At 41.5% G+C, this 17,737-nt stretch overlaps 1 protein-coding gene across 1 annotated transcript in view; it reads left to right on the top strand.

The window, feature by feature from the left end:
* TRMT9B (tRNA methyltransferase 9B (putative)) overlaps positions 1 to 9,174 on the top strand; it is a 67,302-nt gene extending 58,128 nt beyond the window's left edge. The window contains exons 4-5 of the mRNA XM_007093985.3: positions 1,248 to 1,421; positions 7,997 to 9,174. Coding sequence (XP_007094047.1) covers positions 1,248 to 1,421; positions 7,997 to 9,027 — 1,205 coding nt within the window. The 3' untranslated portion in view covers positions 9,028 to 9,174. The remainder of the gene's footprint in view (positions 1 to 1,247; positions 1,422 to 7,996) is intronic.
* The last annotated feature ends 8,563 nt before the right edge of the window (positions 9,175 to 17,737 follow it).

Genomic DNA, 17,737 nt, shown 5'->3' with positions numbered 1-17,737 from the left:
AATAAAAAAGCAAACACATTTGCCAGATTATTTTCCTTCAACCAGGACCATCATCTTTGAAATATTCAGGATTGCAATTTTAAAGTACTTTGTGAATCCTATTTTCCTCATAACTCCCCTCAAATATTGGTCACTTTTCCTCATAAGTATTCTTAGGAACAGTAGCTATGACATCTAAAATATTTCTAAGACCCCAATCACATTAAAATGACGACATTGGAAATCTTGTTTTTATTCACGTACTTGCCACCGTCTCAGATGGCATCATCGATGAACTTTAATTATACTTTTGGTGTCTCATATAATTTTGAATGGCCTGCAATTTTGGAAGCAGCAAACTAATCATGCTTGAAGAGTGGTAGGTATTTTTTCAGGGATATCAGCTCCCATGATATCTTTAAATATTTCTGAAAAAGGAATTCACTGCTATGTCCGTGTTACAATCAGACCCCAGAAGGTCTTGTTTCAAGATGGTTACTCACTCCTGTTACTTCCCTCTTCATTGTAGTATCAGATCTGATTGATCTAGATCTTCGGGTTGTGTAAATATTGAATTACTTGGGTCTCTGCCAAATGAATGTCATAAGTGGTCTGTTTAAGAAGAAAAAAATAACTCTAAAGCTTGTATGCTGAGTCAACAGAGATCATTTAAAACCAAGAACTGATAATAGATTGGATAAAAATTTCTCGAAATTCCCTTTTCATTCAAATTCAAATTCCAAATTTTTGAAAAACGTGTGTTATGGTATAGATTGTTTTGTTTATATCCAATGAAAACGGTTGGCAGTAGTTTGTTTTATGCAGCCGGTAAGTGTTAAGAATGTCTGGAGAGATAACATGAGAATAAATGCCATCACGTACGGACTTCTGCATAATGAAATATGTATGTGAAGGTAGTTTTGTAAAGGCCTGGGCACCATTCCTAGGGTACTAGGAAACTCAGCCACTGTCATGAGCCAGCTAACAGTTTTTGGTTGTGCTAGTGGGCCAATCCCTATGGACGTTACCTCATTAAATATTCAATAAATGTTATTTCTTTTTCCCTATCCTTTTCCATCTTCTGTTATGGATGAACATATGTAAGTGCCCTCTGAAGATCTTTCTTTGGCTTTTGTGAATCTTCAAACCATGTTGTAGTCTGTCTCGGTTAGTTAATACAAAGTTGTTTCTATTCCTTGTCGTAAGACAAACTGACCGTGTTCCACTTTCCGGGAGGACAGTATGTAACACAGGTTTTTCTCTTACAGGTTGTGGGACTGGAAAGTATCTTAAAGTGAACAGCCAGGTGTACACCCTGGGCTGTGACTACTGCAGGCCATTGGTAGAGATTGCCCGGAGTAGAGGATGTGAAGTCATGGTATGTGACAACCTTCATCTCCCCTTTAGGGATCAGGGCTTCGATGCCATCATCTCCATAGGAGGTAAGGCAGCCTGGTCACACATTCCCTCTTCACCAGGACAATAACATTACATGAATGGTGGAGGCCATTCTCACAACTCAACATTCATTCTTTGTAGAAATGTCAGTGTGATTCATTTCATCTAATTTTTAAAAATATTTCAACTGGATCATTTGACTAATCCCAAATGTACATAAGGTGCTACATAGGATTGTTTTCACTAGTTAAACCTTCAAACTGGTACTGTGTTCTGATGACTCATTCCAATTTCTTTTACTTATGAGTGAGAAAGTATTAGAGGAATTTTAGTCATCGAAATATTTCATACTCTGTTATACTGAAATGGAGCCAGGCTCTCCCAATGCGAAGTAGAACTTTAGAAGTCTTATTACCTACTTCAGGTCATGACTGTGTCCTTTATTAGCAGAACACTGTAAAACTCATGCACTGAATGTCACCCGGCAGGATGTGTCATCCAATCTGCTACTCACTGGTGCATGAGGGCACCGGGGAAGATGGCCCCACCCGGTCCCAGACTACATTAGTTTTACATCACTCGGCTCTCTTACTGCCAGAGATTGTTCATACTCTAGGGAATATGTTCCTCATATTTTCCCATCAAGTGTGCCCCATAAAAACACACAGTCCACAAATGAAAAGAAACAACAAAGACCTGTGCCTGAAATATACACAGATATGGCTCATTTTACTCAATACATGTAATCCTGAAACTTAGACTTTTAGTCCCATTGAAACGTGCTAGGGAACCTTGCACCAAGTTCTTTTGCAAAGAGGAAAATCTTTTGCAAAGCAAAGGATTTGCTCCAATACACTTAAAATTAATCTATTTGACTATAGATAACTCACAAAGCAAGGTGATCCTATATAAAGCTGACTAGATAAAAACTGGGAGATAAAAATTCACGAGGAGACTGCTCTCTCCTGAAGGAAATGAGGACTTAATCTATTCAACAACAGATGGGGACTATATCTTTGCACAGTGAGGGGATGCAGGCCTGGAGGCCACAGCCTTGAAACTAGTCAGGACTGGCAGGAGGTGGTTGCCGTGGAAACCTGCGGTAGGCCAGCCCTACTTAGTTGCAGTTGAAACTGTCAAGTCCATTTTGGGCATAAACATTATGAGGAGGGAGTCTTGTTACACCAAGAAACTCATTAAAGTGTTTTGAATCTTTAGTGGAAAGAAAGCTTTTGGGTTGGACATTCCACCTAAAGAATGAGAAATCGGGGAGAGGTCAGAGAAGTGTGTTCTTTGTTGTGTTCCTTTACATTAGTTTCAGAGGCTAAATTAGTTCGTTTACATGAGTTTCAAGGCTGTGCCATGAGCCACTGTGGCGGGCACGGGGATAGCGCCCGGCTGTCCGACTTCTGGCAAATGCTCCATGTGTACGTGGTTAGGTGCTTCTCTGCTTCCAGCTTAAGTCTCCTGCTTTGTCCGCGGAAGAAATGCAACATACCTGGTTGCCGTCTTCTGAAGAAAAATGCTTCCTTAGGTGGAAACACACCATGTATTTTTCGGAACTGTAACTGTATTAATGTGACGTGGTCATTTTCAGTGAGGTTTCACATTTAGAACTATATTATGAACAATTTTGATAGTCTGTCTTATGTCCGTACATATTTACTTCCCTATTTAGAATTTTTATGCTGGCACTTTTGCTAATCTTAGCATGAAGAAATATACATATAAAGAGACATGCTTTTTCCATGACTCCTAATAATAATTTGAGAGGTCAGCACCGTATCTAATTATACATTCCACATGTTTTTCTGACAGCTTGGAGAAAGAAACACTCTTTCCACTTAGTTTGAGAATAGCTTGACAATTCTATGAAAATTTAGCAATATATTACAACAGTGCCAATCGACTACTTATTTTATGCCAGTCATTCTCGGCATGGGGTTATGGTGCCCCTTTCACCCTTGGGGGACACTTGTCAATGTCTGGAGACATTTTTGGCTGGCTCAACTGGATGTGTGTACAACCTCCTGTCATCTAGTGGCTGGCCCCCTGCAACAAAGAATTATCTAGCCCACAATGTCAGTAGTGTTGAGGTTGCAAAACTCTGCTTTACGCTTGCAGTTAAAGGAGACCTGCACATTGGAAAAGTTAAATGACAGCATATAATAAAATATCAAGAATTAACAAGACTTTAAAGATGATCTTCTGTAACTTCCCATCGAATTCTAGAATCCAGTACTTGAATTCAACCTACCTATTTTCTGGGGTCTTAGCAGGAACATGTGGCTATAGTATACATAAATTGACCAGTATTTTTTTAAGTTTGTTTGTTTGTTTATTTATTTATTATTTATTTATTTATTTTGAGAGAGAGAGAGAGAGAGAGGAAGAGAGAGAGCAAGCGGGGAAGGGGCACAGAGAGGGAGAGACAGAATCCTAAACAGTCTCTGTGCTGTCAGCACACAGCACAAAGCCTGAACTCACGAACTGTGAGACCATGACCTGAGCCGAGATCAAGAGTCAGACACTTAACCGACTGAGCCACCCAGGTGCCCCTATTGAATACTATTTTTGCCTTTAAGTTGTGATTATGCTTTTTAAACAAAAGGGGATTCTTTTTTTTAGCCTTTAAAAACTCAATATAGTCTCTGGGAATGCAAGCTGGTGCAGCCATTCTGGAAAACAGTAGGGAGGTTCCTCAAAAAACTAAAAATAGAACCACCCTACCACCCAGCAATTGCACTACTAGGTATTTATCCAAGGGATAAAGGTGTGCTGTTTCGAAGGGACGCATGCACCCCCATGTTTATACCAGCACTATCAACAATAACCAAAGTATGGAAAGAGCCCAAATGTCCGTCAATGGATGAATGGATAAAGAAGATGTGGTGTATGTGTGTGTGTGTGTGTGTGTGTGTGTGTGTGTCTGTGTATACACACACACACACACACACACAATGGAGTATTACTCAGCAATCAAAAAGAATGAAATCTTGCCATTTGCAACTACGTGGATGGAACTGGAGGGATTATGCTAAGTGAAATTTGTCAGAGAAAGACAAATGTCATGTGACTTCAATCATATGAGGACTTTAAGAGACAAAACAGATGAACATAAGGGAAGGGAAGCAAAAATAATATAAAAACAGGGAGGGGGACAAAACATAAGAGACTCTTAAATACAGAGAAAAAACTGAGGGTTACTGGAGGGGTTGTGGGAGGGGGGATGGGCTCAATGGGTAGGGGCACTAAAGAATCTGCTCCTGAAATCATTGTTGCACTATATGCTAATTTGGATGTAAATTTAAAAAAAAATAAAATAAAAAAAAACTCAATATAGTTTCCTGACATTTATAATTCATAAAAATGCATCTTCACATCCCATTTCGGTTACATTTATAATCTTTTTACAAAGAATATATAGATGCATATATAATACATTTTTTATATAATGAAGAAATCTTCATTTGTAAAGTTTTTCAAAAAAAATTGGCCTAAAAGTTACTTAGTATTACATGTTAAATATAAATATAAAACAATATAAAAGATTCAGGTATTTCCTGGGTGATATTATGCTATTAAAGTGAATCATCACATAACAGATGTTTAAGGAACTATTATGTATAAAAACTTTCTTCCTTTAGGGGCGCCTGGGTGGCGCAGTCGGTTAAGCGTCCGACTTCAGCCAGGTCACGATCTCGCGGTCCGTGAGTTCGAGCCCCGCGTCAGGCTCTGGGCTGATGGCTCGGAGCCTGGAGCCTGTTTCCGATTCTGTGTCTCCCTCTCTCTCTGCCCCTCCCCCGTTCATGCTCTGTCTCTCTCTGTCCCAAAAATAAATAAAAAACGTTGAAAAAAATTAAAAAAAAAAAAAAAAACAACTTTCTTCCTTTAAAAAAAGACTTCTTTTGAAGCCCAGAATTCTAAAATGTTGAAGACATAGGAATCTGCTAAAAAGAGATTACTATATTAAAGTGGTCCTATTTTAATTTTTTTTTCTTTTTTGGCCCCCAAAAGGAACGCAGTCAACTGTCATTATTCACAGTAATTATATTCTATGAAGTCTCCTCGAACAGTTAATTAGCGAATACGGAGCCATTGCTCCCAGGGGAAATAAAGGACTAAGTTCCTGTGAGCCTCTCGTCGCTGCATTTTTTGTCAACTGATTTGTACACAACCTTATTTTACATGTATTTCCGTTTCAAGACAATTTATTCAATTTTGAACTCCTGGCAACGGCCCGAACGAAGCTCATCTAACAAGACGTACCCTAGCCTTCTCACACTCAGGAACCCCACACAGCATTTAAGCACTATGCTCAGGGATCATTTTAAACAGCGAAATCACCAACAAAAAGCACTAAATGCAAAGACCATGGCACTAAACAGGCCACCAAAGGACACTTGTTGACAGGGAGAAAGCCAAAACAGGCAAGTAGAGGTCGCCTTGTTCAGCCTTAGATGGAAACACGCACATTGGGAGCTCTGTGCCACCACACGCATGTCAAGAAATGACCAGGAAAACACTGAGAGTGCTGTTTTGGGGGCTACAAATACATTTTGTCAAGTAGCAAAATTTGCAAATATGGAATTTGCAGATAACAAGGGATGACCATATGTAGAAAATACACCCATAGACATTCTGGAGTGGATTAGGTGCAAGTCATGGGAGATATTCACGGCCATGAAAAGTCATAGATATGAACATTAGGATCATCCTACCTCTGTCCTCACCTCTGTGCCTCCTTTTAGCTCAGTGACCAAGACTCTGCCTCTAGAAATGTAAGCTTTCAAATTAACCATTAAAAAGGGCTCTCTGGTGGGGCATCTGGGTGGCTCAGTCAGACAGGCGTCCAACTTGGACTCAAGTCATGATTTCACGGTTCCTGAGTTCAAGCCCTGCGTTGGGCTCTGTGCTGACAACTCAGAACCTACAGCCTGCTTTGGATTCTGTGGCTCTCTCTCTGCCCATACCCTACTCGTGTTCTCTCTCTCTCTGTCAATAATAAACAAACAGTAAAAAAAAGTGGGGGCTCTTTGGGAATTGGAGTGAGGAACAGTCTGAGGCCTAGCGAAGTCAAGTGATTGGTCAAAGATCACAAGGTGAGTTGCTGTCAGATCTAGGATAAAATATGCTGGTGTCCTGTTCGTCCAACCCATTTTCGCGTCATCGTACGTCTGGCTTCTCACGCCTCTGCATGGCAGGACAGTGGACGCCAGGGCATGTGTGCTGTGTGAGACCGTGGGGACGAAAACCTGATTGGTAACAAGACCGCGTGTGCCTGTTGACTGATCTTCCTTTGACAGCTTTCTCTATACAAGAATCTCATTTCAGATATTTACCATCTCTCTGTGGCAGGTAAACTAGAGATGTATTTGTCTAACACCACCGCTGCCCGCTGGACCATGGTGAGGGTTTCAGGAACCCTCCTATCCTCTATCTCTCGTCTTACTACTCATACCTGAGCGTAGTGTCCAGACCTCCCTTGGGACTAACTTCCTTCCTGAGACACGGGGTAGGCCTTACCCCTCCATGTGGAAAAACAATCTGATTTTTTCTCTTGACATAGTACTGGGATTGGACTCCTCTCAGAACTCATAGACTGGCACTTTCCACACACTGTTTGATGAAAACACGCCTAATATTTTCATCATTAGATTGGATAAAGACAGTCTTACTTGAATTCCACTTTAACTTTGCAGGGATTGGAAGAAAAACAATGACCTCTATATGTTGATTTTTAAAAACACATCCACAGCCACTTTATATTAGTATTTAAAAAAGTAATAAGCAATCATTTGGACTTTTGCTAGGCTGGCTTATCTTTGCATTATCTAAGTAAGAAGACAATCTTTAGCATTTTTCTCCACTTCTATTTGCTGTATTAATTTTATTAACATTGATTAGTGGTGTTAATCTTTTGGTGCATAAGAAGTACCAATTATTTGTTAAAGAATTATCTCATAGTCTTCCACTGGGAACACTTACCTAACAGTGCTCCCATGAAAATTTCCTTAATTCACATTGGTCATCCTTCTACTTAACAAATTCATAGGATTCAGGAACTGGAAGGATTTGGAACTTACAATTTATCTATGTATTTAGACAAATTTTTTTAATGTTTATTTATTTTTGAGAGAGAGAGACAAAGAGCAGAGCACAAGCAGGGGAGGGGCAGAGAGAGAGAGGGAGACACAGAATCTGAAGTAGGCTCTGTCTGGGCTCTGAGCTGTCAGCACAGAGTCGGACGCCGGGCTTGAACCCGCGAACCATGAGATCATAACCTGAGCTGAAGTTGGATGCTTAACCAACTGAGCCACAGAGGCGCCCCCACATTATTTAAGTGTCTTATTATAGATGAACAAACTTGAAATCCATATACGTTACATAATTACCTAAGATTGTGTAGTAAGTATAGGAGCCAAAGATAAGAATTCTATCTCCCCTTAAACAAGGCTTTGCTATACCCACCATGTGCCCTGCCCTGTAGGAAATAAAGAGGTTTTATTGTGTGTTGAAATTGCATTGTATGAAATTGCATTATATGTAAAAAGTAGCATATAAATTTGAGAGTTTCTGTATGTGTATACACACTGAAGTCTCGTTTCTTCTTTTTCAGTCATCCATCATTTTTCTACAAAACAGAGAAGAATCAGAGCAATAAAAGAAATGGCCAGGGTCTTAGTTCCTGGAGGCCAGCTGATGATTTATGTTTGGGCCATGGAACAAAAGAACCGGCACTTTGAGAAGCAAGATGTGCTTGTCCCGTGGAACAGGGCCTTATGCTCCCAGCTCTTCTCAGACTCCAGCCAGCCTAGGAGAAAACAGCAGTGTGGACATCCGGAAAGAAGCCATCCCTACCATCCTCCTTGTTCTGTCTGTAGCTGCTCTGTTTGTTTTAAAGAGCAAGGTCATTCCAAACGGTCCCACAGCATGGACTATGAACCAATGATGGCCAGAGCCTGTTGTGCAAATATCTCTGAGGAAGGAGAGGAAGAAAATGGATTCTATAACACATTCGGAAAGTCTTTTCGTTCCTGGTTTTTCTCTAGGTCTTTGGATGAATCAACTCTGAGGAAGCAAGTTGAGAGAGTGAGGCCCCTGAAAACTACAGAGGCTTGGGCCAATAGCACTATATCGATCCAGCCTTCCAGACACTCCAGTTTAGACTTAGATCGCCAAGAGCCATTGTCAACAAGAGAGCAAACTTCAGATGAAGATGTGTTTGTGGAGACTTCGCAAAAACAGTTGGAGTGGCTGAGAGCACCAGCCACAAAGAAACATCTGCGTGGAGGCCAGCAAAGAGAAGTTAGGAGAAATGGAGATGGGAATTTTCTGGAAAGCACCAACACCAATGCGAATCGTGTGAATGCAGGTGATGTAGAAGAAGGCGACCCTTCTAGTAAAATACTGAGAAGGATTTCTGCAGTCGACTCCACAGATTCCAACCCAGATGCCACAATGTCTGTCGAAGAACAACAGCCCGACGTTTTGGATTCCAGAGCCTTGATGCGCTATTACCATGTGTTTCGAGAGGGCGAGCTCTACGGCCTGCTGAAGGAGAACGTGTCGGAGCTGCATGTTCTGAGCTCCGGGAACGATCATGGCAACTGGTGTATCATTGCCGAGAAAAAGGACAACTGCGATTGACCAGATCATGTTAGACAGTTCCTCTAAAAGATGGACCATGGTCTTTTCACAGGGTTTGGTATGGTTACCTGAATTTGCATCCAACTTTATTATTTTTAATGCATTTTTACTTTGCTTTGTAGAGATGATGACTTGATCATCTTTTAAATATTTGGATGAACACAGAGCCTGGCATGTAAAGCATTTGACAAAGGGTATTCATAAATTATTAATATAAAAGAAGCAGCAGTATAAAATGAACTTCAATATGGTGAGGATTTTCTTTTCCCTGAAAGGCGAAGTTATGATAAAGATACACGTGTATCATTTTTCAGTATTACACACAGATTCTAACAGACAATTCTGGTTGTTGTCTTTTTTTTTTTTTTTTTTTAATTACTATTGAAGTAGAGTCAACTTACGACATACTAGTTTCAGGTGTACAACATAGTGATTTGACAATTCTGTACAAGATTCTCTTTTTAAGTATACCTTTTTAGAACAGCATTTTTATAATGAAGGGGGGTAATTTCTGCTTCTCTGGTTATACTTTAGACCTGTCTGCAAGATAACAGGTAAACCTTTTCCGTGGCATGCATGTAAATTGAATGAGGTGATAAATTATTTTGTTGCCAAGGCCTTCCTCATACTTCAGAAAAGCCAGAGATGGTAGAGAGAGACAAGTTGTTACGAGGGCTTTTCTAAATGGTAAGCAAACTTGCTTCCAAATACGTAAATGACAAGGCTTTCAGTGTTGCTCAGAAGGTTTTTAAAGGCACCGTCAGCAGGTAGGGAGTGCTATGTGTAGGTATCAGAAGTTGTTGCAAGTACCCCAGTGGTATCTTTCTGACCTTATTCGAAGCAGGAATGTCTACTTAGGATAAGACCAAGATTGACTAAGGAGCTTTCATCTAGAATGATGCTTTTCTTATGAACTGAAGGAATACTTAGGAAATGAGAATCTGGTTGAAGCGGTTTTATTTTGGCTCTCAATATAAATAGATGGTTAAGGGGCAAGTTTTTGTCCTTGACAGAGGATCTGTTGTTGGATTTTTAAAAATCTGGGCATTTATCTTACTGCAAGCCACATTTTATTAGCCATATTAGGGATTTAGGCAGAATTAAGTCCTACGAATGAAAGGCTGCGTTTCTGACACTCTGTAGACAAACAGATTAGATGTTGTATGGTCACTACGCCTGTTCAGATTTAACCTTGGGTCTGTTTAAGTCCATGGGGGATCAGGAGACAGATATAATCAGGAGTCGACATTTGACAGAAGCCTTTTTAATTTATGGACCTCTGTAATCCTGGACAAAAATCCAATTCTTGTTTTGTATAACATTTCATCTGTCTTGGGTTCTTCTTCCTGCAGTGATTGTGCTCCATCTTGAAATACGATGCCACTTTCAAAGAAGCGTAAGGGATTATTTTTAATGTTTATCTGAAAATGACTGATGTATAGAACTCTCTTTTGGCTCTAAAATAAGACCACATCATCACCTTTTGGGTTGGTGAGGTTGTCTGGTAGAAATGACACGTGGGATTTGTATTGTTCAGTGCACAGTCTGCATTGGAGGGGCAATGAAAACAGACCTAGAAGTGGGATATAAATTAATTTCGTGTCTTCCATTAAATTAGGACATTAAACATGAGTATAAGCGGTTTTCTTGGTAGAAAGAAAATCTTCTCAGAGTTGGAGAAGTTCTTACAACGAAGGCTTGATGGCCTTTTTATTATGAGTGGATTTTTCCTCTCCCTGAAGCTTGTTGTCACATGCATCTTTAATCCCAGGCTTCTGCTAGAAATCTGCTTGAAGTCCTCTCTTTCTGGTGGTAGTGTGCCACTTATACAGAACCCGGTTTATCAGAGTGCACCAAAAAAGCTTTGCGCTAACCTGTGTGAGCGACCACCTACGCATACACCCTTCTTTACGTAAGAGGATTCTCTAGAATGGTTCTTGAGAAAGAGTTTCACATAATTTTGACAGGACTGTAAATAAGAAGCCACTTAATAATAGCAATCTTTCGTTCTTCATCTGCTGAGCACAAGAATTCTATGCATCCAGACATTATCTTGTATGCAAATACTGAACTCTGTGGCTGATAACCTCTCTTTGGTATATTCATGTGAAAAGCACTCTTAACTCTAACTTCTGCTTTTGGAGATATATACATATATGTTGTTGAAGAGCCAAGCTAATGTAAATATCATAATCATTTAAAAATCTTGCTCTTCATTAAGGATTGTCCTCCAAAGGAAATACAAGTCATAAGCAAGTGTAAGCATACACAGTTTACTTATGAGTGTTCAGTCTGCCTTAACTTGCTTAATTATAAATTTTGCTGCTCTACCTGAAGTAATATGAAAACTTGGATGCCATTATTAATACTGTATCAGTTTCTTTCCTGTTCACTGACGGCCCTACAGAGTCCCACTATCTGAAGTAACCGGAAATGTCTGGGAGATTACCGGAAGGTTCTTCCTTCAACACCTCTGCTGGCTTACTGATGCCTCGCTGACTTATTTAAGGATTACACGCAAACAGGCAAATGATTTGGGGTAAACTGCATTAACATGAGGGAAAGAATGCAATCAAAATATCATTATAGGGGCGCCTGGGTGGCGCAGTCGGTTAAGCGTCCGACTTCAGCCAGGTCACGATCTCGCGGTCCGTGAGTTCGAGCCCCGCATCAGGCTCTGGGCTGATGGCTCGGAGCCTGGAGCCTGTTTCCGATTCTGTGTCTCCCTCTCTCTCTGCCCCTCCCCCGTTCATGCTCTGTCTCTCTCTGTCCCAAAAATAAATAAAAAACGTTGGAAAAAAAAATTAAAAAAAAATATCATTATAGTGGGAATCATGCGTGTGACCTATGTAAATTATTTTTTAAATTGTCACTAGAGTGTCATGTAACTACCAAACCATGCGACGACTATCTCAGATTATCTTATTGGTCTGGTCTTCCTTACTTATCACACTGTTCTGTGCAGGATGGTGTATGATTCTTATGTCTAGTTTTCCCTTCTGTTTCTTCCAAATTCTAGATGTCAGTCAAGAATTCCTCTGTATTTTAACTGACCATCAATTGAATGGGCAAAACTTGGAGGTAATCCAGAGAGAAAACAATTCACATGCAAATCATCCAGGAACATTAATGTCATTGCCTATTAATGGCCACACAAAAAAATAAGCACTGATTTTTTTTTTCAAAATAAAAATAAATGGGTTTGGAGGAGGACAGAGGGACTAATTGAGTTGTTGAACTTGGTCGGGAGCTGTGAGCACTTAGTTTGGAAGGGATGGAGGCATGGAGGTCTAACTACTGGCCAAGCAGACGCATCCTAGGAAATACAAATCAGGGCAGGCCTGAGCTTTTCTCTGCTATCGTGTAGAAAATATGAAATGATAACTATAAAAGCAGCTATCTTTTCCTAAAATCTAACAATTATTTTATCTGTAATCCTCACCACAGCCCTCTGAGATAAATATACTTATGGTTTCCATCTTGCAGATAAGGAAAACTGAAGCATAAAGAAATTAATTGCCTAGTATCACATGCGTAGTTAGTATCATACATCTAGTAAGCGGCAGGGTTGAGATTCAAAAGCAGGTAGGCTGGCTCCCAGCCTGAGCTCGCAAGCACAACACCATATATGCCCAGTCATGGTCAAGGCAGATTATAAGAGCCTTTCAAGGTAAATGTGATTAACCTCTTTACACATGAACTTCAGCAGAGTTAAGCAATGATTTCACAGTTACACAATAATTCGACAGCAATCCCTTACATAGTTCCCCCACCTTTACACCTATTTTTTTCATTTGTGAGTCTGTTTCAATTTGATTTTAATTTTAAAAAAAAGTCTTTGGTCACAAAATGCTCTGTGATCACGTCTCTTCAACTCTTCCCACCTTCAATCACTGCATTACTGTTTTTCCATTTATAGGTCAGAAAAGGGAGGCTATTCAGGGAGGCTCCTTTTATTTGTTGACTGCACCCTGCTCTGTGCCAGATACACGGGATATAAGGCAGTGCAGGTCAGGTAGGTGTGTTGAGTATACGCAGGGCATTAAAATTAAGTGACCTGAAAGTGCCAGGCTGGAACAGTTTTGTGTTTGTTGTATACCTACGACCACGTTGTACTGTTTAGCTGAACTAATATATGAAACCCCCTCTTAAAGAATCACCACGCGTATCAGCATATGTAAGGCCTACCCTAAAGTAATCGTGGACTTAACGGAGCTTGCCCTTGGCACATGAACATCCTCCAACACAAGCATTCTGAGAAGCATATTTAAGAAAATAATGTGTCCGACAGAAAAAAAATGCAGACTCCTTCGGATGGTATCCAGGCTCTTTGTAAACTGCCAACTATTTTTCAGCCTGATCTCCTGCGGTCGCACCCACTTTTTTCTGTTCTGCAATCTGCTGCTTTAAACAACCTCTTTATTAGAAATTATATGACGACAAGTAATTAACGCATCCCCTAGATATAAACTTGGATTTCACATGCCATCATTGTAATTCTTCTCCAAAGAAAAACGCGTGGCATGGGCCTCACTCCACCGATTCAAAGGGCATATGAGGTAAGTGTTATCACACACCCATCCAGCAGATGGAAAAACCATGGGAGCAGAAAGGCGTTACAGCGGCTTCCGCAGACCCCAAACCAGAATGTTCTCCTCCTCTTTTCCCAGCCTTGACTCAAAACTATGATTACCGGTTTTTCACTGTACACACTCCCTATCAATTGTCCACAGAACTGGAGCAGGGACATTTGAAAAGACCTCTCACCAACCAAGAACGGAAATTACAATGCAGATAGAAAGCACTCAGGCATGGCATGGAAACACACACACACACACACAGAAACCTAAGAGAGCTGATTGAAGAGAAAATACTAACTGATTTGTCCTATTTTTGATTCCCCAAAAATTGGGTCCCCCAATATGGGATGCATTAGTAAGAACGTCAATCCTTTCATATTCTGTCCCCCTCTGAACGCAAGTCTTCCTCAGGTGACTAGGCACCTTGATGGCCTATCTGGGTGGGATTAGGGCTAACATGCCATCCATATGCCCAATCTGATGGGTCACTTGTGAGAACCGATTGTCAAACTGGATCCCTCATTTGGCAAATAAATACATATTTTGTCTCTTCTTCTACTGCAGCTGGGAAAAATAAAGCTTACCTCAACCCAATTAATTCGTAGTTAATCCGTATGAAACAATCTATTTTCTCCACGCGAAACTGCTTTTCTCTGGAGACTACCCCCACATAGAAAAGACGGTGGGTTACCACGGTTAACCTGTCTCCAGGGTCACTGAAGAAGTGACATTTATATTTACACTCACCCTGCAAGGAATTTGGTTGAATGACCAGCATTTCTGTAATGAGCTAACCATACCACTTCCATCAGATTTTCTAGTAACGTAGGTAGAGGGACTCCATTAGGGAAGGACTCACTCCATTCTGAAGGCTCACTAGCGTCACTCTAGTGGAGGTCTGAGAAAACTACACATGTGAAAACTGACCCATTTTCTTTAGATGTTCTTCTAAGTATGTGTTCTGTAAATGTATGTGTATACATATTTAGTGTTAGTTGTCAATAGTGACCAAGAAAAAGTAGTCCTCGTACTTGTTGAAACATTAAATTATCAATTACCGTAGAAATGCATTTCATTAATGGACTTTTTTGGTTTCAGGGAAATTGAAAAATAATTGTTAAATATGGCTGTGCTTCTTCTGATGTTGGCATGTCTATTTGTACCAAAAGTGCAAAAACTTTTTTTCCTACAGTTAAAATTTAGGTTTTCCCAGAAGCAGCTAGCAATAGTTTTACAAGCACAAACTGATGTAAAATATCTTGACTGTTGTAATAATCTGAAGATCTTTTATTTGCATTAACCAATGATGTTTAGAATTTTTTTGAAATCATTATTTAAAACGGTGTAATTTGTATGCCTATGACATATATTAGGCAGTTTAAATTATGTGTAAGGGTACTTTTAAAAACTGTTACTAGATGACCAAGATTTTGCCTTTTATCTCCACTCTGAGTGTGACTGGACAGGCCTTGTCCCCCGTCAACTCAGCTAGCCACCTCTCCTTATACTTCAAAAGAATCGGGCAGATTCGTATTTGAATTCTATTATTGTCCAAAGGAAGCGACACGAACCATTTAATAAGAGATGGTCTTGAAAGGGTCAGTAAAAGAATATCATTGACTAAAAAACCATCTTTTAAGATGAATAAAAATGTGTTAGACTATCCCAAAGCGTGTGTGGAAACATGGTATCAATATCGAAATAACTTGATTTTTTACCTTCTCGGAAGGCCGGCACCTTCACTGCCCCACGCCACCTGCAGGCTGTCAGCTCCTTCTCGGAGTCAGGTGTGAAGTAACAGGGCTCTGTGCCCGCCACTGCTGTGGCCCTAACGCAGCTTGGCGGGGGTGCGTTCTAGCAGCATATGGTGCCCTGGCTGGGCGGGGGCGCAAGCCTGACCACCTCCCATTCCTCCCATTCTCTGGGACAGGATGGAAGAAGCTACATTTCCCTGAGCATCAGTTTGCCCCTCATGGTGGCTGCTCAGAGGCAAACCTATAAAGTCCTGAGAACAAAATACACTCTATGCCAAACTTTTGGCAAGAATCCGTGAAACCTCGGGCATGTGTCTTGTACTCTTTGGCAGAAGTATCTCCGTTTTAAAACATTGCTAATGGGGCGCCTGGGTGGCTCAGTCGGTTAAGCGTCCGACTTCAGCTCAGGTCATGATCTCACAGGTTCATGAGTTCAAGCCCTGTGTCGGGCTCTGTGCTGACAGCTCAGAGCCTGGAGCCTGCTCCAGATTCTGTGTCTCCCTCTCTCGCTCTTCCCCCTGCCCCTCAAAAAAATTGCTAGTTATTGTCCTTACAAACCATCACTTTGTCCATCTTTGTGCTCATCTTCCATTTTTAAAAAATATTTAAGCATAAATTCAGATGAAGAGCTATCTCCTTAACAGATTTGTCAGATTTTAGTTTTTTCCATGGTTAGATCTGAAGGAAATAAAGTTTACTACCTGGCTTTTACTGTACACATCACTCCCTACTCAGTCCCCAGGGACAGGGCACGGAGAACAGTCCCTACGAAGCCGCACCCCTGAGCAGCCTCAGCCAGTGGAAAATTGCCAGATGTTTGAACCACCAGGGACCTTAGTTGCCACCGACTCCAAGGAGGGATTTGCCCAAGCTAGGACCCAGACCTGCATGTCCCCCACCACGCCACACTGTTTGCATTCCTTGTGGTCCTCTGCGTCCCCATAGATCTTTCAGAAGCACTGCCTGAACTCCCTGCTCTGTGTTGATTTTCTTGCTCACCATCCTATAGCCCTTTCCACATAGGGGATTTTACAGCATTACATACCATATTTACCTTTAGCAATTAAAAACCTTTTTATTTATTTTCTTAATGTTTATTTTTGAGAGAGACAGAGCACAAGCAGGGGAGGGGCAGAGAGAGAGGGAGACAAAGAATCCAAAGCAGGTGCCAGTCCCTGAGCTGTCAGCATACAGCTCGACATGGAACTTGAACCCATGAACCGTGAGATCATGACCTGAGCCGAAGTTGGATGCTTAACCAACTGAGCCACCCAGGTGCCCCCAAATGATCTTGAATCACCCACAACTTTTTCCCTTATGTTTTTCCAATTAAAAAAAGGGGGGGGGGGCCCGGGGAGTTGACCAAGACCTTTCCAACTCCAGTCACTTTTCTGGCTGGTATCTTTGTTCTCCATGTCAGCCCCAGCCCCAGCCCCAACCTCTAGGAACAAACTTGCATTTGCATTATTTTTTGAGACAGAGAGAGAAAGAGTGAGAGAGAACGAGTGGGGGAAGGACAGAGGGAGAGAGAGAAAGAAAGAGGGAGGAAGGGAGAACGAGTGGGGGAGGGCAGAAGGAGCAAGAGAATGCCAAGCAGGATCCACACTCAGCACAGAGCCCAACGTTGGGCTCAATCTCACGACCACGATTTCTTGACCTGAGCTGAAATCAAGAGCTGGATGCCTAACCAACTGAGTCACTCAGGAGCCCCCTGCATTTGCCATTAAAAACATTTTTTTTTTAATGTTTTTTGAGAGAGAGAGAGAGAGTGAGACTGAGCAGGGGAAGGGGAGAGAGGGAGACACAGAATCAGAAGCAGGACCCAGGCTCCGAGCTGTCAGCACAGAGCCCGACGCGGAGCTCAAACCACGAACCACAAACTACAAGAACATGACCTGAGCCGAAGTCAGACGCCCAACCCACTGAGCCACCCAGGCGCCCCTCGCATTTGCCATTTTAAAGGGCCTGCTGCAAACAGGTATAAAGGAGCTCTCCCACCCACCACTGACCCCCGGCCTGCCTTCTGGGGAGGAAGGATCTGGGTCTGGCTCTGGCTGACGGAATTCAGTTCCTGGGATCAGCTGGCTGTGGAGGGCCATGTCTCAACCTCACTTTGTCTTCCACCAAGAGAAGCTCTCCTTTTAGATCCTGCGGGTCTAAGTCCCTGCTCTCATCGTCCTCTAAGACTCCCAGGTGTGAAGAATAGGTGTTCATTTACTCGAGAGATTGTAACTACGTTCCCCCCTTATCTGCAAGGAATATTTTCTGAGATGCCCAGTGGATGCCTGAAACCACGGATAGTACCGAACCCTCCGTATACTATGCTTTCTCCTACACATATGCACCTAGGATAAAGCTTAATTCATACATTAAACA

The sequence above is a fragment of the Panthera tigris genome, chromosome B1 (genome assembly GCF_018350195.1).
Source record: "Panthera tigris isolate Pti1 chromosome B1, P.tigris_Pti1_mat1.1, whole genome shotgun sequence".
In the NCBI taxonomy this organism is placed as follows: Eukaryota; Metazoa; Chordata; class Mammalia; order Carnivora; family Felidae; genus Panthera; species Panthera tigris.
This window is presented reverse-complemented; position numbering and strand designations above follow the sequence as displayed.